This window comes from Chaetodon auriga, chromosome 20 (genome assembly GCF_051107435.1).
Source record: "Chaetodon auriga isolate fChaAug3 chromosome 20, fChaAug3.hap1, whole genome shotgun sequence".
Classification (NCBI taxonomy): domain Eukaryota; kingdom Metazoa; phylum Chordata; class Actinopteri; order Chaetodontiformes; family Chaetodontidae; genus Chaetodon; species Chaetodon auriga.
The window spans coordinates 9,255,776-9,274,964 of NC_135093.1; the positions used below are offsets into that span (position 1 = coordinate 9,255,776).

Below are 19,189 nucleotides of genomic sequence, written 5' to 3' on the forward strand. Positions count from 1 at the left end.
GCATCAATGAAAAACAAACAAACAAAAAATAACAGATTTTAAAAATAAATAAAATGGATGTTTCCTAGGCAACCAAAGTGTATTCTGTTGGATTCTGCTGCTTTTGGTATAGCTTTAAAATTCAACAGCAGCAACTTAATATGCTGTCGATATGATGTACTTTAAACAATTATGCACGTGTATGTGTGTGAAGTTGAACCTGGTATGAACAAAGCTAATGCTCCTACCATGAATTAGGGACCTGTATTTAGTACACTAACATGCAACAATTTACAACATTTGTTACGACAAATTCATATTCGTGTACCGACATTTGTGACCTGTGTCACTGGATGATTATATATGAAATGGAACTCAATGTGATGCTCCAAAGTCCCTCTATAGTAATATTAAAATGCTTCCAACATAAACTGCCTGGTTCTGTCTAAGTGGTCTTACCACATGACTTGTCGTCATATCCGCCGTAAACAACAATAAGGAAGTGGAAGGAGAAATCCCGAAGTGCAGAAATGCAACAGTCACTCTAAATATCTAAGAAGTGATTTCTCACCGTCGTGTGCAAGTCAGGATTATTATGCACTAGTTTTCACTCTTCACAAGCGACAGTGAGTCTGTTTTATATTTCTACATACCGTTGGTGAATGTTGACACAAGCTAGCTGCAAAGCTAACGTTAGCTAGCCAGCTGTCTAGCATCTTAGCCACACAACTAACGTGTCAAACTAGCAAGCTAAAATGTGTAGCGCTAACTTCTGAACTTTCGGGAGAAAAAAAGCGAAAATGTAATCAAACGGTCATTAGTATGAATCGCTCTAACATATTTATAACGTGCTTTTCTGTCATTACTCCTCATGAAGCTAGCGATGGAGGGCTCCAAATCGTCGAGCACAACCATGCAGGTCAGCTTCGTGTGTCAGCGGTGCTGTCAGCCGCTCAAACTGGACACGTCCTTCAATGTGCTCGACCGGGTCACAATCCAGGAGCTTATTGGTCTGTAAACCTGTTAGGATCAACCATCTGTTAAATGCACGGAACTTCTAGGACATACAATGTAGTGGTTTTCTGTCATGTGTTGACCCCTGTGCATCCCTCTCTCTTCAGCTCCGCTGGTCACAGTGACCCCCAGCAAACAGGCTGACAGCTCTGAGGGGGAGCCAGCACCAGAGGTAGGCACAGCAGGAAACCGATGTCTTTTGTTCTTGTTTTTACACAGCATCCCAATTTTTGCGGAATCAGTCTTGTAAGACTGATTCATTATTACAATTCAATGTGAAAATATTTCGTTAGCTCGCATGTTTGAGTCTCAGAATTTAATTTTCCTTCCAGGAGACATTTGTAGAAAACAAGCAAGATGGAGTGTCAAGAAAATACATCCCTCCGGCACGGTGAGCGTCTTTTCATTCAGGAAATGGGACTGAATACTGATTACAAATGAAATCTGTTGATTATTTCTTAGTTGATCTGTTCGTCTGTCAAATGAAGTCTGGATGGACAAATGCAGCGCGTCCTGCAAAGGTGATTAAACTGCTGAATCTTTCCCTGCAGGATGATGTCCACAGAGAGCGCCAACAGTTTCACACTGATTGGAGAAGCATCTGATGGTGGCTCCATGGAAAATCTCAGTCGGAGGCTGAAGGTAAAGTCTACTGTTGCACGGCTGAAAAATGTAGTTTTATTATGTAATTTTGGCAAGAATAGCAGACAAACAGGTGTTTCACGAGACTCCCGTGGAACATGTGGTTGTGATCTATGTGGGGACTGAACATCTGACAGTGTGTTAGTGACCTGACCATACCAAGTGACAATTTTGTCTCAGGTGACCAGTGACCTGTTTGACATCATGTCGGGCCAGACCGATGTGGACCACCCGTTGTGTGAGGAGTGTACTGACACCCTGCTGGACCACCTGGACACACAGCTCAACATCACAGAGAACGAATGCCAGAATTACAAGTGAGCTCAGTGAAATCGCTTTATGCGTCAGTTTTCAATCTCAGAGATGTTCAAGAGGCAGAAAATGCTGCTACTACAGCCTGGCTCAGTTTAAAGTGCTGATTCCAAATGCCTGCATATGACCTGTATGTGTGTAATAACGTATTCTGCATGTGAACTTATTTTCAGGCAGTGTTTGGAGCTGCTGTCACACCTGCAGGTGGAGGAGGAGGAGACCCTGCTGGCAGAGCTGCAGCAGCTGAAGGAGGAGGAGGAGGCTCTGGTCCAGGAACTGGAGGCAGTGGAGGAGCAGAGGGCTGCTGTGGCCCAGGACCTGACCCAGAGCAGGGTCCACTCTCAGCAGCTGGACACAGAGGAGCTACAGTGAGTGACCCGAAGCTGGTGTTTAAAGGTGACAGAGCTGTATGCTAAATGATACAGCAGCTAACAGCTCAGTGTCTTTCCACTGCTTTTTGCTAACAGGTACCAAAAGGAGTACAGCGAGTTTAAACGGCAACAGCTGGAGCTGGATGATGAGCTCAAGAGTGTTGACAACCAGATGCGTTACTGCCAGATTCAGCTGGATCGCCTGAAAAAGACCAACGTCTTCAATGCCACATTTCACATCTGGTACACACAAACACACACTTCTTTTCCATCGCTTGTGGGCACATTACATCAGCACACGCATTGCTGTGTATGCTAAGAATAAATAATTAGTTTTCTGTCCACCAATCATGCGGGACTTAGCAAATATTTAATACAGGCCTCTGGGACAGAACTGACTCAGTGCCCATTGACTGAGAATCTGAATCATGTGTTTCTGTTCAGGCACAGCGGCCAGTTTGGAACCATCAACAACTTCCGTCTGGGTCGACTCCCCAGTGTCCCAGTGGAGTGGAATGAGATCAACGCAGCCTGGGGGCAGACGGTGCTGCTGCTGCATGCTCTGGCTAACAAGATGGGGCTGCGCTTCCAGAGGTACACACACACACACACACACTTCAGTTTGCTTGCATTTAGCATTAAATTAGCATGTTCTTCAGTTGAATCTGTATCAGCAGTGTGTATTAATTTAGTCATTTGTTCATGAAAACGTGTAGTGTAAACATGAGTTTGTTGTTTGTGCTCGTACACATTTACACCCTCCCATTTTAACTCATTCATGTCAGTTTGCAACTCTTATATTTGTTTGTTGGCTCTTCTCATTGTTTTTTGTTTCTATTAAATTATTCAGTGCTGTTGTATCTTAGCATATGTTGATTTTCTTTCTCTTCTTTGGTTGTGTTCAGAATGAATCTTTATCTTAAGCTTTATTACAGATATTGCAGTATACTATTTTTTTTAATTGTGCAAATCAACATTAAATTTAACACTTCTCTCTTCAGATATCGTCTTGTCCCATATGGAAACCACTCATACTTAGAGTCACTGACAGACAAGTCGAAGGTAATACATCTCAAGCCCAGCTCTCCCACCATTATTTCTACACTTCTCCAGCCTCCAATCCTGTCCTTTCTCTCTGTCTCGTCTTTGTCCAGGAACTTCCTCTGTACTGCTCAGGTGGCCTGAGGTTCTTCTGGGACAATAAATTTGACCACGCCATGGTGGCCTTTCTGGACTGCGTCCAGCAGTTCAAAGAGGAGGTGGAAAAAGGAGACACTGGCTTCTGCCTTCCATACAGGTCAGATACCTGCAGAGCAGCAGGATGCGAACATTTGTCCTCATGCTCATTAACCGGGGCATTATTGCAGCCATTTAAGATGAAGCTGTAAATATTCATAAAGTTTGAATGCAAATTTAAAACCATTACCTCAACTCATTCTGGAGGGGCAGGAGAATTGGCTGCTTTGATTATGCCACTGAGGCAAATTTGAGACAGCTTTGGCTATATAACGCTTTGAATTATTAAATCAGGGCTTCCAGTACAGCTTTTACTAATACGCTTACTTGTGTAACTCAGTATAATAAGTAGACGGAGCTTCCCAGTCTGAAAAGTGAAGTTCATGAAAAACTGCCTTCTTTCTAATGGACAGCAGGGGGCGACACTATATGTAGTAAACATATATTGATATGATATTCATTTTATAACTTATGTTCCTACTATTAAATTGGATGATAAAGCATTGTATACTGCAGGGCGTGGTTTCCTCATGATTGACAGGTTGCTATCACACCGTGATCTCAGCTTCTCAGTTTGATCCAATCAGGTCTATCAGGTCTAGCAATAGTATCCTCCCCAGCTCAATCCTCTCATCCAAATATGGTCTCTTCTGGCTCCAAAAAAACAAGATGGCGACAGGTGTAATGGCTTCAAAACGGCACCTCACAAACTGATGAGTGAGGTAACGGTGATAGGGTGATGATGCGGCTGTTGGTTAGATCTTGACAGCAGCCATCACACTGTGGATATCGACTGACGCACCTTCATATTCCAGCGCACATCCTCTGGTTTCTGTGTCAACAATTACTGGTTGGGCTGCCACTGTGACGCGATGAGGATATTCATCCCAAAAAGGATGATTCCTGTTGATTTTGGTGACCCACTGTCCATTCGTCTAGAGCACATTTACTCATTCTGCGGCTCGCTAAGCTTTAATCTGCAGCATGTCAGGATATGATCTATGATAATGCAGTTAAAACACATCATTAATGAAATACTCAAGTTTGTTGACACAAGTTTTCGAAGCTCTCTGGAGCACCGCCATGCAGTTTAAGGATAATTGAGGTGAAAAATATGTATGTACAGCACAGTGGCATTCAAAAATGTAGTGTACAAATAAAAATGAATGGATTTCTAATCAAAGTCGTAAACCAGATGGAGAGAAACAGTCACTCTGGCAGGAGAGGGTAATGAAGAAACTCCATTAGTGTGTCTGTCATCAGAATATATCAACATATTTGGAGGGTCCTAAACTATCTGTATAATGCCAAATCCTACCAGTCTGTCCGCAGATCAGATGTGATGACTCTGATGTCTCCTTCCTCAGGATGGACGTGGAGAAGGGCAAGATCGAGGACACGGGTGGCAGCGGTGGCTCCTACTCCATCAAAACCCAGTTCAACTCCGAGGAGCAGTGGACCAAAGCGCTCAAGTTTATGCTCACCAACCTGAAGTGGGGACTGGCCTGGGTCACCTCACAGTTCTACAACAGATAAAGCTGCTGGACAATGCCTCTGCAATTCTTTGGATACGTGGCCAAAGGAAAAGAAATGGTTGTTTGCACCATTTTGCAAGTCTTCTTCTTTTTTTTTTTTTTAAAGATTTTCATTACAACAATGTCAAGATCTTGAGTGCAGATTGTCTTTGTTTTTACACGTAACAACAAAGGGGATGATTCAGATCTATTTTGCTGCAAAGCGCAGATTCTAAATTGTGGCCCGACTGTGGAAGCAGGCTGACGTCAAAGCAAGCAGGACAAGATAACTACGTGTCTCTTGGTGTCTGCTTTGCTAATTAATATCCGGCTTTTTCTGAAAAGCTGATGTTGCATTAAGACAATTTTGCACTTCATAAGACTGGAATGTATCTTAAATCTTCACTTCTAACCACTTTATCAAGTTCAAGGTATCTTAGCTCTCCTGCACTGCTCACCTTTAAATCACCGTGAGAGAAGTTTTCTGTCTGCGTCGAGTTATAGAAGCTGTAAAATGTGATAAGTATGGTCAATGTAGGGTTTTTAATAGATAAATACGGCTTAGTATTCAACAGGAGTGTGTCAGTATTTCTTTAACCTTGAATGCAGTTTGAATATTTGCCAGTTACACACGTACTTTGCAGGCACACCGACACAGCTTCTTGGTGTTCATATGATGCACCACTACATGAATTTATCTGTTTTCGATATGATGGACTTTTAATGGTGAGATTGGAGTTAATAAACATTTCATGCTGCCCAAAAAATGTCTGGTGTGGAGCTTTTCTTAGATTAAATGTGTCTGATACAGAAATATAACGACAAACAGAACACATTGTTGTAACTGCATCATGGTACTCTACTGACAACAGCATGAATGATTAAAGTGATAAAAACTCAGTCAAAAATCATATTTTTGTCTGCTTTACAGTAAATGCATAATGTTTGCTGCTTGATTTTTCCCCAAATCAAGTAAGACACCACAGTTAACCAAATGTTTTTTTAATGGGTTTCCATAATTATTTCTGTCGAATCTTATCTCTCATCACAACACTCACTCACAGTCAGCCCCCCTTTAAGGTTAACAAAAACATTAGAGGAGGTAAATTTTGTGGAAAAATATGGGCTTAATAATTAAAATAATAAGCTGACTTCCAGTTAACCAGTAAAATATTTAAAATAGGTCAAAACCAGTTACTCTTTCCAGAATCAGCCCTCTGAACCTCGAATGGTGCCACGTCAACAAGGCAGGCAGCCCTGAACTTTGGTCATCAGTCGTTTCTTATTACTTGTAGGAGCCCTTCCTAAAAGTCCCAGGTTCAAACCGACAGGGATACATGTGTGAAAGTGACCTCTCTAGTTCCGAAAAATAGTTTGATAGATGATGCATTTCAAGCAGAATGTGATGAAATTTCATTAATGCTTCTTCTAAACCTTCCACAGAGCACAGGCCGGTGATCTTCCACGCGTGGCGTACTTCTCAGCCTGTCAGTTGTGCAATTTTTCGGGTGCTTTTGCTATTTATCATGTAGAAAAGCCCCTTGAAATGAGCCAAAGTTTTTCGTGTTAGTGCATGCATATGGGCAAATCTTTGGGTTCTACTGAGCCCACAGCCAGAGAATGGCCCTTCATTTTTACCACTTGGATGACGGCAGTGGGCACGATTACGACTACATCACCACGCCATCCATCGTTTTGGTTCCAGTCATACTTTTAGGACCCTACGTCCCATCATGCTCTCTGCTCAAGAGCGCAAAGGAGGAGTTTCATCAAGCGTGTAACATGTCCGCGAGGCTTTGTCCTCACTGGGGGTTTCTTTCAGCAGTCGGAGGCACTGCTGCTGTAGCAGCTGGAGGTGGAGGGAAGAGGAGGTGCCAGGGGTGCGCTGCTGCCCAGGGCTTTTCGAATATGGGGCATCAGGAAGGGGTCGCTGGCCAGCTGTAGCACATCCACACGGTCCTCCTTGTGATAAGCCAGGCATCGTCGAATGAAGGCCTATGAAGGCAGAGAGGGCAATAAACCGACTCATTAACTACAGATCTACTTTCTGTCTGTTCTGCCGATTCCATTTTCTCCACACATTTTCCATAATAAGCTAAATAAACCATATTTATGCCCTGCCCATTAAAAATGGGGAGTCAACTCTCTTTGAAAGGCAAGAAATATAAACTATTAAATATAATACAGGATTATGCTTCACTGTAACACACAAAATTTATGGCCGTGAATGTCGGTGGCACTGGTAGTTATGCTTGAGGCCTATAATAAATATACATCTTAGCAGTGTGTGTTTATGTGTATCGGAGAGAGCTTAAAGTGATGCTGGTGTCGTTATCAGGCTGCGATCTGAGATACAGTAAGACTACAATAAGACTGTATATAAAGTTTGATGGGATGCTGTTTAAGAGGAATGCGTGACACACCTTTGCTTCTGTAGTGACCACAGGTTTGGGGGGAAACTGCACCTCAGTGGCTTTTAATATGGTGTTTTCTTGAAGGATATCCTGCTGCGACTGGTTATGACCGAACGGCTGGAAAAAGAAAAAAAGATGGTTAACAGACAGATTTCACTTCGATTAAATACAATCTGACAATGAAATCCCTGTAAAGAATGCAGGTTAACGGTTACCTTGCGTCCATATAAGCACTGGTAGAAGATGACCCCTACTGACCAAACATCCACCTTGTTGGATATTTTGGGGGGCTCCTTGCCCACCACAAAGCACTCAGGAGGCAGGTACCTGTAAGCCAATCACAGCAGGAGATTTAAACAGGTTTTCCCTCGACATGCTCTCTCTGCACTGCACCCCTGCACAGCATTTTCTGAATGAAGAGGGAGTGTGAATTCAAGTGGCAGCACTTCCCTCAGAAGATGCCGCCTCTGCTAAAACTTGTTGTGAAGCCATATTTGTTGCTTGGTTACTAAACACAGGGAAATGTGTCTCTGTGTACCAGTAGGTCCCCGCTCCTTGTGAGGTGAGCTCCATGCCATCTGCAGAGCTGTAGCTGTCGTCATCCATGATTTTGGACAGGCCGAAGTCAGTGATCTTAATCTCTCCACAAGCCGTGCCATTAACCAACAGGATGTTTCCTAAGATCAGAACAGGAAAGTAAAATTACAAACACATGACTGTAGCGCTACAAGAAGCACTAAATTCAGTTTAGTAGTGCTGTTTCTGACATTCTGTAACTAAAGGGGATTTCAAAACGACAAACTGAAAGTGTGAGGATACCGGGCTTGAGGTCGTAGTGGATGATGGGCGGCCGAATCTGGTTGAGGTACTTGAGGGCGTTGACAATCTGCATGACAATAGAGCGGCCCTCCTTCTCGGTCATCAGCTTATTCTGCTTCAAGTAGAAGTCCAGATCGTTGCCTTCACAGTACTCCAGCACTGTGCAGAACCTGCCAGAGGCGCAGCCACAGATCATTTGTGAAGTTCTGTACTGATAACTGCAGATTCACGTGATAATTCTCTGTAGTTTCATCACTGTGAGCGACCCCTTTCACACTGTCACTTGATAGATGTGATAAAAATGCTGATTGGCACACAGATATATTATATTTGCACGCAGAACGATTCACTTACGAGTCTGTGTCGAGTGAGAAATAGTCATAGAGTTTGACTATTCTAGGGTGGTCAAGTTCTTTGTGGATCCTGTACTCTCTGCAGGCGTGTCTGAGAAGACATCAGTCATTTAGTAAAACATCACAAAAGCCAGATTTAAGCTTGAAGGTCCACACGATGCAAAGAAAGAAGAGGTCCAGACTCACTTGTGGTAGTTTTGCTTCTTCTCCTCCCTCCAGTTCTTGCTGAGTTGATGGATTTTAATGGCCACATACCTTTGCTCTGTCAAATCAAAAGCCTGCAAAAAAAAAAAACAAACCATAAAAGGTCGATACAATCAGCACAGTTTAAAGGTGGACACCCAAGATTAGAGTCACCAACTCAATGTCTGACCAAATGCGAACTGTGGTCACAGTCTCCCCTTCTGTTCCTGAGTTATGGTGTTGAATAATGGCCAGAAAAGTGTTCTTACAGATTACAATGTTACAGACAAGCTGACTTTTGACCTTCTGGATATAAACTACCATCGTTTCATTTCTGTTGCTGGTGCGGAGGCATAAAAAGACCCGGCACAGTTCAGAGATTATAAATTGATATTGAATGGAAGCCAAATAAATGGCGCATGCTTACTTTGAAAACTTCACTAAAGCCGCCTCTTCCAAGTAAATGTAGTAGCAGATATCGGTCGTTCAGCGTGGGGTGGTCTTTAAATCTACAAAAGAAGAATTTCTTAACTCAGTTGGCTTTTCTCACAGTTTTGAAGTTGACAGCACACCACAGAGCTTTGCTTCAGGTACACTGAGACGATGATACGTACTGCGAGTTGTCCTCGTTATGGATTCTTTTTAGCTCCCGAATGTGCAGGTTTCTCACTCGCTCCAGATGCTCCAGCTCTGCCTGGATCTCTGCTTCTTCCTGCGTAAACGGGAACAACGAAAGTTCGAGGTCTCTAGGTTCCTCTGTAGTAATAAGCCCCAGAAACAAATCCCAAAACAGAAACAAGGAAAAAGCTGCTTTAAGCAGTGAACTGGTACCTTTTTTAGATGACCGATGCGAAGTTTGAAAATCTCCTCTTGCTCATGATACTCTGCCAGTGACAACCTGTGCGGGATAAAGTAGCAACAGTTTGTAATTTCAAACAATATAATCAGGTTAGCTTGTGAGAAAAATCTAATAAGCTTCACACTCCAGATAAAATGACATAAACAAGGTGACACAAAGCCTCCTTAAGGACTTTGTGCTAAGGATTATTACAGACAGATCTGTACGAGTCTGACTCAATTTTCTCAACAAAGAAAGAGTGCCGATGTCCAAATCATCACTATATTGCTATTTGTTACTATCATGAAAAAATCCACAACACAAATACAACAAATGCCAAACCAGGACAACACGGTAAGCTCAGGAAGCTGCACCAGTGCACTGCAGTGCAGACCTGAACATCAGAAAACAATAAAGCTCAAGCATCACAACAACCGTGTGTGTACTTTGGCCCGGTCCATGTAAGACATCTGCCATGTGAAGGAATTTCTCTATTGTCTGTGCTCTTACGTTTCATTCTCCTGGCCGTTGTTCCTGCTCTTTCGTCTGTTCTGTTCGAGACTGGGTGGAGGTGTCTGCGCCATGGAGGGAGGTTTCCTCTTCCCCAGCAGCTTCCTCTGCCTCTCAATGTCCTCCCGCTGCGAGTTGATTCGCTCTTGCTGCCTGGAACACGTAAGAACGATCTAGTGTGAATGTTCTCTTGTACAGAACCGAAAAAACGACAGGCACAATCGTGTTTGTGGCCATTTGCATGCTGACTTGATGAGGTTCTGGAAGGCGTATCCGTCTGTCCACTGCTCAGTGAAGGAGGCTCCGTGCCGTACGGTGGTGAAGTGGCCCAGACGCAGGCGATCCTGCATGCTCTTGTCCCTGCAGGCCATCTTCTCCTGCTTTGACTGCAAAAAAAAAGGTGAACGATGTATAGCGTGAGACACTTAAGTTGAACGAGTCAAACTCTCAGATGTATAAAGAATGAAAAGAATATAAACGTTTCTGCTCAATCCCACCTTCTCCATCAGAAGCTTCTTGCTCATGGTCACACACTTGTTAAGCCGCTCCTTGCAGCGCTCCAGCATTTTCTGCTGCTCATCTACCTGCCGCCTCAAGTCACAGTTGGCCTGCCAAAACATACATCATCTGACATCTCACTCTCATCACAACAAGGATTCGAGGCTGTTTCGTTCTTAAACCGACATGATGCAACAACTATCACCGCGTCAGCTCGGTTTGCTGACATTTAGCCCAGTGTAATTTAAACAACAGTGGCATTTGGAAGTTAACAAGCGCGTCATTCATGATGAGCTGCAAGCACACTGGTGCAGGTTAATTACTGGGGTTGTTGTGACAACTGGTAGCACATTTGTCGAGTTTGTGAAGTGATTACTAATGACATTTGTGAATAGGCCTAATATATAAATGTAAGTATGTTCAGTCACATTCTTCTCATTAAAATGTTTGAAACGTTTTGTGAACGTACCCTCAGCAGGTCGTCTATCCTCCCCTCTTTCTTCTCCAGGTCGGAGTTCTTGTCCCTCTCCAATGCTGTCAGCTTCAGCAGCGTCAGTTCTGACTGAGGAAGGACGGCAAAGACAACAACAACAAGCCAACATTTAACGTCTCATCCCACTCAAATGATGCAGACACACCTCGGGCCGGCCGGTAACAAAACACAGCGTCACTTTAAATGTGTCAAAATCGGACGTCGCTGTCTTGGATATTAGACATGAATTCAAAATGCTGACCTTTAACCGAGCCAATTAGTGTAATTCTCCGGTAAAGCAGGATGTGTGTTGAAAGTACTGTGTCACTGTGCGGTGTGGGTGGCAGGGCCTTTCAAAATCTGACCTTTAATTCTAGCATCCACAATTTTTTTTTTTTAAATGGCAGAACATTGTGTCTAAGACGACACTTTTTCTAAAGGAGATTCAGCTCGTGAAACAAACCGCCTTTTGCTCAGTGCAAAACAATCAGAGAGGTTGGCGTTAAGTGGAGATGCAGGTCTGTCAGTCACCTGGATGGCTTTGTGTGAGCAGGAGTGTGTTGGGGCCGTCTTAACAGAGCTGCAAGATGAGGAGTCTGTGTGGGTTGAGCCTGTGGACGAAGGACTGCCGTGCTGAAACTGGATTCAAGAGACACAGAAGAGAAAGGCAGAAAGACACAGGGCGTAAAATATAACAATTATATAATACAGACAGGGAGAAGGAGATCATAGAATAGCAGAAAGGAAAAAAACAAAAGGGACAAATACTATAGCTATCAAGAGGAAGAGGAACTAGATTGTAAGTGAACATAAATATCTAAAGGAATTCATGCTGAATTGTCCATTCCAGTAAGTTTTAATTAGATAAAGAAACATCAGCAGTACAAACAAACTGTGGTTAATATTTCCAGTGAGATTTCAGGACAACAAAAAATGGTATGACACTGATTTATGAGACCTGAGTGATTTAGAAAGAGCACAACGTTGTAAAATCTCTTCTTTTGAGTGACGGTATGTTACTGCCAGTGGGCTAACAGAGTACGCCTTTTCAAAGTAAACATGCCCATACATCTTTCACTGTACAGGTCTTTCATGAACCAAATTCAATTCTGCTGTTTCCCAGGAGAAGTCTTAAAAACAACTGATAGACTACTTAAACGAATACACCTTACTACAACCCTGATTCCCAAAAAGTTGTGCAAAACGTAAATAAAAACACAATGCAATGATTTGCTAAGGACATTAGTACATGGGCTCAGGAACACTTTGTAAAACTGTTGTCAGTAAACACAGTTTGTTTGCAAATGACAGCACTGTGTTTTTATTCAGCTTTCTTGGAATCAGGCTCGTGCACATGATTCTCCTGTCCTGCTCTCTGGCTTACACACCAGCTCACTGTGTTAAACACCAGCCGTGAAAACATTAACATCAGCTACAGCTTCTCTGACCAATGGTTAACCTTCATCCCACACTTGATCTGTCCAGTTAATGAATACCACACATTCAGCTGTTCTGTTATGAGTACAACTAACATGCATTGTGGTTGTTTTCAGTTTCCATTAATGTCAAACTAATGGAAAAATTTAATTCACTAAATGTTATAAACTCACTGAGTGAAGGAATGTTTCATTAATTCCATTAGCTGAAGGGGTCCAGACAAACCAAAGACAAGACCAAAGCCTAATCGCCCCTGAATGATTCGACTTTTGCTAAAATAAATACAAACTTAATCGTAGCGATAAGTGCCTCATCAATCTTGTTCAATTAGAGTATAATGAGGCTAAGAGAAAATAGACCCATACAAGAAATACATGAATTTGACTTGGGATAAAGATTAAACAGCCGGTAAACCGACAATTAAACGACTGAGGAGAGAGAGCCACAGCAGGAGAGAGCTATGGAGATGGATGGTGGTGCTCACCAGAGGATTAGACAGTGAGTGCTGTGGAGAAGAGCGCACCAGCATGGGGATGCCCCGGGCAGGACTGGTGCCAGAGCCACTGCTACCAGCAAACTGGCCACAGGGCAGTTGACAAGAGTGTATAAACAAGACAGAAAGAAAGAGGACAGAGTTGTTATTTAGGAAGAATTTGATGAGGGACCATACCAGCACAGTCCTAACGTGAGGGTGAAGACATCACACTTAAGTCGGAGAGTGATTTGAAACAACGCACAGCAAAGTGGCTTGAATGCAAAATTCATTCACTGGGACTAACAAGTATGACGTTTAGCTTGTACTCACCTCAAAATAATCGCTTACTTTGTGCCCTCTCCCCTTTCCTACAAACAAACAGGGCAAGTTTAAGAAGAAAGAACATTTAATGATTGATCCTGAGCATGTGTGTACACTTATTGGAGCCTAAGAAGAAATGCCTGATAACATATTAAATGCCCCAAATTACATTTTTCCCAATTTGCAGCAAACAATATTTGGAGGTGAGAGAAAAGCAGTGATCACAGTGAAACCTAGGAGAGCTGAACATTTCTGAATATGAGCCTTACCCTGGCTGTTGCTGTCATAGATGTCTCCTTTTCTCTTCCTGCTTCTCTGGTCATTGGCCTTCTTCTCTGGTGTCTGACATGAGCACAAAAGCGGCACAGCTTCGATTTAATTTTGACTAAATTAAGTTTAATCCATTAACTGCATTATCATAATGGCAAAAAGACTTCACTGACAAAACCAATCCTTGCACCTTTAAGTTACGAGGGTGTAATTGCACTCCTTGCTAAAAAGGAACACTTGACAACAATGTAATAAGATTAATAGCAGCGTCTTTTATGTGTTTAATGAACCATTTTACTAATTTAACTGCTCAAAGCATTGTGTCCCATCCAGCTTTTTTTTTTTTTTTTTTTTTTTTTTTTTTGCCAAATTCATGCCTCACCCTCCTCTGTCCGCGAACAAGTGGGACCAGAAAATAGATGAACAGATGAATCACACTAACTGCACAGTATCCAAGTGCTAGTATTTACCACTGTATACAAAACACTTAACCGCTTGCACAAATCACAAACAATCTCTGGGGATATCACAGAAAGTCAGGAAGTGCACATTTGTCATATTGACTGGTTTGCAAACAAACCTCCAGTTCCTTGTCACTGAGTGATCCTGCGCTGCACAGAGACTGGTTGGATGATTCGCTGTTGGCTGAACTCTGGGGAAACAGAACACGTACATTATTATTATTGCACATTGATAAGTCATGTGCTAGAACTGGAACATGACAATTCTGTAGTAGAAATGCCAGAATTCTGTTCTATACTGTTGACATTCTCAAAGAACTCGCAAATCCAAGTGCACATTTCAACATATATTTCGTATCTAACAAATCATATCAACGGGATTGAACTTTAACATAATCCTCCTTTGTGGCAATATATACAGTTGTGATATGACTTAAATCATATTTTAAGCCCTTTCACAATATTTTTCCCACTCCTTGTATTTCATTTGTTCAGGAATTTCACCACATGCATCTAACACGTAAAACTCTTAAATTACTATCATTAAGCTAAAACGCTAAGCTAGGATGCTATAGTGGGAGTATGATATACATCCCCTTGTTAATCTGCCAATCTTCAGTTCACATCCACTTAGTAGAATCAGTTGGAGTCATGCATACCATTCATGGCCAGCTGCACAGCCTGATGAGACTAAGAAGAAACAGGAGGCTAATTGGAGCAGGAGGCTAATGCTTTTAAGGCCTGCTGGCTTTCTGCTGCTCAAGGTCACGTACACGGCACAAACATTTTTTTCTCTTAACATGTACACCACATATGTTCAGTGTAATGTCTTGAAAGGTACCTTAAATCATTCACACTGCAATATCACGCTGAGCAGGACTGACAATTCATTTCAGAGCACACTATAGGCCGGAGCAAGAATGATAGCGATTGCCATTTCTCAAGTGCGCACCCACACGCAGTAATACCCAGTTCAGCAGCAGGGTTGCTGCATAACATGCAGCCTATGCTGTGAGCTTCAGCTGTGGTGCCATTTCAGTGTCACTAGCCTCCACTGAAACAAAGAGCTGCTGGCCAGCTCCCATGTCAGCCAAGACAGAGCCTGTCTTGTTTTAGCTTTAGCTCAGGGAGGCAGGATCATTCCGCTGAGAAAACTCCTGAACACAGAGCATCAGTCAATGCTGGGTATAGACGAGACGTTCAAGCTTTTCTAAACTGAAGAACTAACATAAGAGAGCTGTCCAGCTGCTCCTGTTTGCTGTCCAACTGCTCCTGTATGCAAAAGACAGTGGAGATGTGGCATGTTTGCCTGCAGGAAAACAGAGAGCTGCTCCTTTGCTTCTCCACATTTACTTCAGCAGGGATAAAAAGGAAACCCACATCTTGTTTTCCAAACAACATTTGTCGACAACAAAATACAATCCAACTCTCAGTACATCATATCTAAGGTGAAAATCTGCACAAGCAATCTGATCGTGCAGTAGGTGATCATTTTGATCAACAAAATAATTATTAGGCTCAGAAATGCCAACCTTGGTAACACCAACTCCAGTGAAGCGAGCCTCAAGCAGTTCCTGCCTGCGTGGATCCAGGCTTAAAGCCTGACTATGAAGTCCTTCCATCATGCCTGACAAGAGAAACACAAACAGTGAATGAAACTAGGTTATTGACACACAAGAGAAGACGGACGCACATGAACAGAAAAGCATCAGCACATTAGACACCAATACCATGCATGTAAAATGTTCTTTCTGACTGGGGCAGGGAATCCAACTATGTTGTTAATCCTGAGGTCTGACCAGCAAAGAAGAAAGCTAAAAGTATAACCAACAGGATTATGAAACTTTACAGTGGTAGTTATGGTCAACTTAACCATTTCGACCAGCAATACAAAACTGCTGACAACACTGAACCCTGACAAAGAAGAGGAAAAAGGATTCAGTCACAATCTGGTGCATATGTAGGCCATTTATTTCTGTTCTGCCAGTGCTAAAGTGGATATTCAAAAAAGGCAAATCATAGAGGCAAGTGAATAAGGAGAGCCACTGAATCTGGACATGACTGGTGAGGGAGGTAATGCCCCATTGTCTTTACATTACTGATTTAACTCCATGAGACATTACATGATCTAGATCTGATTCTCCCCTCCTTACATATGGTTATCATATCCATATGAAATGGCAGTGCACGACTTCCTCTTGCCATTAGGAACTCCTACCTGACATCAACTCGACATCTGAAGGCACATGAGCGACATTTCATGGTGATGACAGTTGTTCAACCAAAAAATATAACAACCAAACAAAAATAATACACATTACAGTTTTACCTGAGCAGCCAAGGTTAGTGATTTTGCCCCAGTCCTGTCAAAACAATGCTGGCCAGCAAACGTTACCTAGCTGAAATAAATATGTGGGCTTCATCTCAGATTTAATGACAAACCTTGGACTCAACTTTATTTGAATTAATCGATGTATCAGCTTAGATTGACTTCATGGCAGGTAGCGGAACCGATCAGTTAGGATACTGTTACTGACTGACAGGAAGATGTTGACTAACGCTAATGGCTCACTAGGCTAATGCTAACAAGCTAGTCAACACTGGAAAATGCTATTATGCTTATCAAAATCTTGAAAACATTTTAGGAAATAAAAACGAAACGCTGTCATGCACTGTCAGGTTGCTGCGTATCAATTAATAGTATAGGTTTCGTCAGTGTTAGTGTTAATAGTGACTGAGTTAAGTAACAGCTAGGGCTACATGGTAGGTTACCTAGCTAACTAGCTAGCTTAACTAGCCGGCTAACGTTAACATTGGCTGCAACAGAAGTCTCACCTGGAGAACCTTTAGCAGTTTTCACAGTCACTCACGGTCCTAGAAAGGATGCTGTCCGTCCATCCGGTGACAGCAAACTCCTTAACAACTCCCAATCCCACACACCTCAAATAAAGTTGCTGGAATCAAGTTATCCATTTACAATTATTTCAAATTCAAGGAAGACATTTGTTAGCTTAGCTACTGCTAGCTAAGGAGAGCAGTGTGGCTGGCTCCTGCTGGTGTCATCCGGACAGGAGGCCCTGATCCTCGGGGTTTCCTCGTCCGTCTTGGTGCCCGTGCACGGGCAAACCTGGAGCTGTCAGTGCTCTGAAGCCTCTTTACAAGTGTTGTCACATTTCTGCTTCACTCGGTCTTTCTATTGTCATTATCGAGCGATGTAACCTTTACACCGGGAGGAGAAGTTCAGCCACCTTGTTAGAGTCCATTCTTTGACTGTAAATAAAAGATCATTACCCCCTGCAGCAAGGCCGCACAGGGCTCAAGGGAGAGCTTTATGTGATGCTTCCCATGCGCTTGTTTAACAGATAATGTGAGCTCCTCAGGTCAGAACCACCCGAAACAAACTGCGGACTGTAGGCGATGGATTACCAGCCTTGAAAAGGGGGATCTATCCAGGGCCCCTGATCTCCAGGGGACCCATAAAGTCCCAGCTTCATTGTGTGACAGCTGTTTTTTTTTTTTTCTTTTTTTTTTTTTCTTGGTAATTTGACAATTTTCAAATTTGTTTGTGAATTTTCACCACCAGTATACCATCAGCCATCAGTTATGACATAGATTTGTGGCCCTGTCTTGTAGGCCCACAAGATTAGATAATTATTTCAGGTTAGTTCTGCAATTTTCCATTTGATGAATATATTATTCTGTCTATCCATATTGTATTGAGCACTGATGGTGCATATTGCTGAATAAAGCTGCCATATATTTTATCAGGTTACCAGAAACTAACTGTCAAAGAAAACCTGGGGCCAGGTAGCATTTCCTGCTAGGATTATTGGTTGATCTATGTGTGTTTGTGCAGTATTTTAACAAGTCTTCATTTACAGTGTGCAGTCTGTGCTGTACTTGGTGCTAAATTGGTGGCAATGCAGCCCTCACTTGTCCCACCAACAAGAGCTTTCAAAGTTAATTCAGTTGGGCCATAAAGTTTAGCGGTAATTCCTTTATAATAAGATTACAACAGATTCCCTAAAATACAATGTCCTTTCTTAAATCTGGATTCTAGCTGGTAAGTATTTAGGAGTTAACATGATTTAATAATCCCTTCAGCCTCGACCAATCACATAAACTCATTTTGACTTGATGATAAATAAAATCAGTATCAGAAATCAGAAATCATTGTGGTGTGCTTAAGCATGTGTTTTATAATGTTATCATCAGGCGTTACCGGTGTGGCCTATGTGTTGAAACCTGATGCATTCATAGCCCTTTTTGATAATTGTGCCTTACACATTTTAATGAAACAAATCACATGTAATAAGACGAAGCAGCCACTCCTTAATGAAAAAGGTGGCTGTAGGTTACAGGCTGTCGGCTAAATGCCCTGACTCTTTTTTTTTCCCCTCCATGTTTCAGCACAGAGAAACAAGACACATAAACACCAGAAAACACCATGTATGCTGAATTTTGCCTCTCCTCTCTATTTTGCTCTGCATTCAAATTTTACATCTATAACAGATTCAAATTTCCACTCAAACGCAACATTTAATGTGATCAGATGATGGTGATAATGACTTCTGGGTTAATTGCACAAATAACTTCATTACTGGCTAAGTCACTTAATCTGCGCTGTGTGAGAGGCATAATTCATTTGAGATAATTCATCATGTATATTGGATAGTGTCACTTGCAGATTCGCACAAGGACCAGTGAGCTTTACTTGCAGTTTAAGTCCAGGAGATGGAAGCAGAGCATTGCAGACGAGAAACCCTGCACACTCGAGTGAGTCACAGGCACGCTGCACTGTCATTTATTATTCATCGCATATCTTACTGCAGTCATATTTAAACAAATGTTCATAATCTCTCTCTGTCTTTAGTGGATTCCTGCAATATAATTTGGAATAATTCATTTTGGTCATTATCCCGAAAATCCTCATTGCCATTAAATTAATTAAATTGATGCATGAGCAGAAGTAATTTAGCCCTCAATATTTTCATGATCCTGAGTCGGCGAATTGTTCAAGAAATCACAAACAGACATGAAATATTGACAGGGTGTGATAACAGCTTATTA

General features: G+C 42.3%; 2 protein-coding genes across 3 annotated transcripts; one reads left to right on the forward strand and one right to left on the reverse strand.

Annotated features, from left to right (window-relative positions):
- Positions 1 to 451: 451 nt before the first annotated feature.
- On the forward strand, positions 452 to 5,835 carry becn1 (beclin 1, autophagy related). Its single transcript, XM_076760734.1, has 12 exons — positions 452 to 605; positions 857 to 989; positions 1,101 to 1,165; positions 1,326 to 1,384; positions 1,545 to 1,635; positions 1,816 to 1,952; positions 2,121 to 2,315; positions 2,415 to 2,561; positions 2,763 to 2,912; positions 3,320 to 3,380; positions 3,473 to 3,615; positions 4,922 to 5,835. The coding sequence occupies exons 2-12, from the start codon at positions 863 to 865 to the stop codon at positions 5,088 to 5,090; spliced, it is 1,344 nt and encodes a 447-aa protein (XP_076616849.1). The 5' UTR covers positions 452 to 605; positions 857 to 862; the 3' UTR covers positions 5,091 to 5,835.
- A 221-nt stretch (positions 5,836 to 6,056) lies between these two features.
- LOC143339480 (serine/threonine-protein kinase tousled-like 2) lies at positions 6,057 to 17,621 on the reverse strand. 2 transcript variants are annotated; one of them, XM_076760731.1, is made up of 21 exons: positions 16,955 to 17,621; positions 15,652 to 15,746; positions 14,239 to 14,310; positions 13,658 to 13,730; positions 13,398 to 13,435; positions 13,077 to 13,169; positions 11,687 to 11,794; positions 11,153 to 11,245; positions 10,683 to 10,793; positions 10,435 to 10,571; positions 10,186 to 10,338; positions 9,669 to 9,735; positions 9,452 to 9,549; positions 9,265 to 9,346; positions 8,841 to 8,932; positions 8,656 to 8,745; positions 8,302 to 8,471; positions 8,021 to 8,159; positions 7,698 to 7,809; positions 7,492 to 7,599; positions 6,057 to 7,063 (listed from the first exon to the last, which is right to left on the reverse strand). In XM_076760731.1, exons 2-21 carry the CDS (start codon positions 15,742 to 15,744, stop codon positions 6,887 to 6,889), a joined length of 2,106 nt encoding a protein of 701 aa, XP_076616846.1. In that variant the 5' UTR covers positions 15,745 to 15,746; positions 16,955 to 17,621; the 3' UTR covers positions 6,057 to 6,886. The 2 variants fall into 2 exon arrangements, with proteins under 2 accessions (XP_076616846.1, XP_076616847.1); XM_076760732.1 differs by lacking the exon at positions 13,077 to 13,169.
- Positions 17,622 to 19,189: the final 1,568 nt, after the last annotated feature.

What these genes read in the sequence shown, in the direction of transcription:
- becn1 (XM_076760734.1), top strand. Translation starts at nt 863, where the DNA reads ATGGAGGGCTCCAAATCGTCGAGCACAACCATGCAGGTCAGCTTCGTG. An exon ending in AAATACATCCCTCCGGCACG is followed by an intron (nt 1,385 to 1,544) that starts GTGAGCGTCTTT and finishes CTTTCCCTGCAG; the next exon opens with GATGATGTCCACAGAGAGCG. An exon ending in GGCTTCTGCCTTCCATACAG is followed by an intron (nt 3,616 to 4,921) that starts GTCAGATACCTG and finishes CTCCTTCCTCAG; the next exon opens with GATGGACGTGGAGAAGGGCA.
- LOC143339480 (XM_076760731.1), bottom strand. Translation starts at nt 15,744, where the DNA reads ATGATGGAAGGACTTCATAGTCAGGCTTTAAGCCTGGATCCACGCAGG. An exon ending in AAGTAAGCGATTATTTTGAG is followed by an intron (nt 13,170 to 13,397) that starts GTGAGTACAAGC and finishes CCCTGTGGCCAG; the next exon opens with TTTGCTGGTAGCAGTGGCTC. An exon ending in TTCTCACTCGACACAGACTC is followed by an intron (nt 8,472 to 8,655) that starts GTAAGTGAATCG and finishes CGCCTCTGGCAG; the next exon opens with GTTCTGCACAGTGCTGGAGT.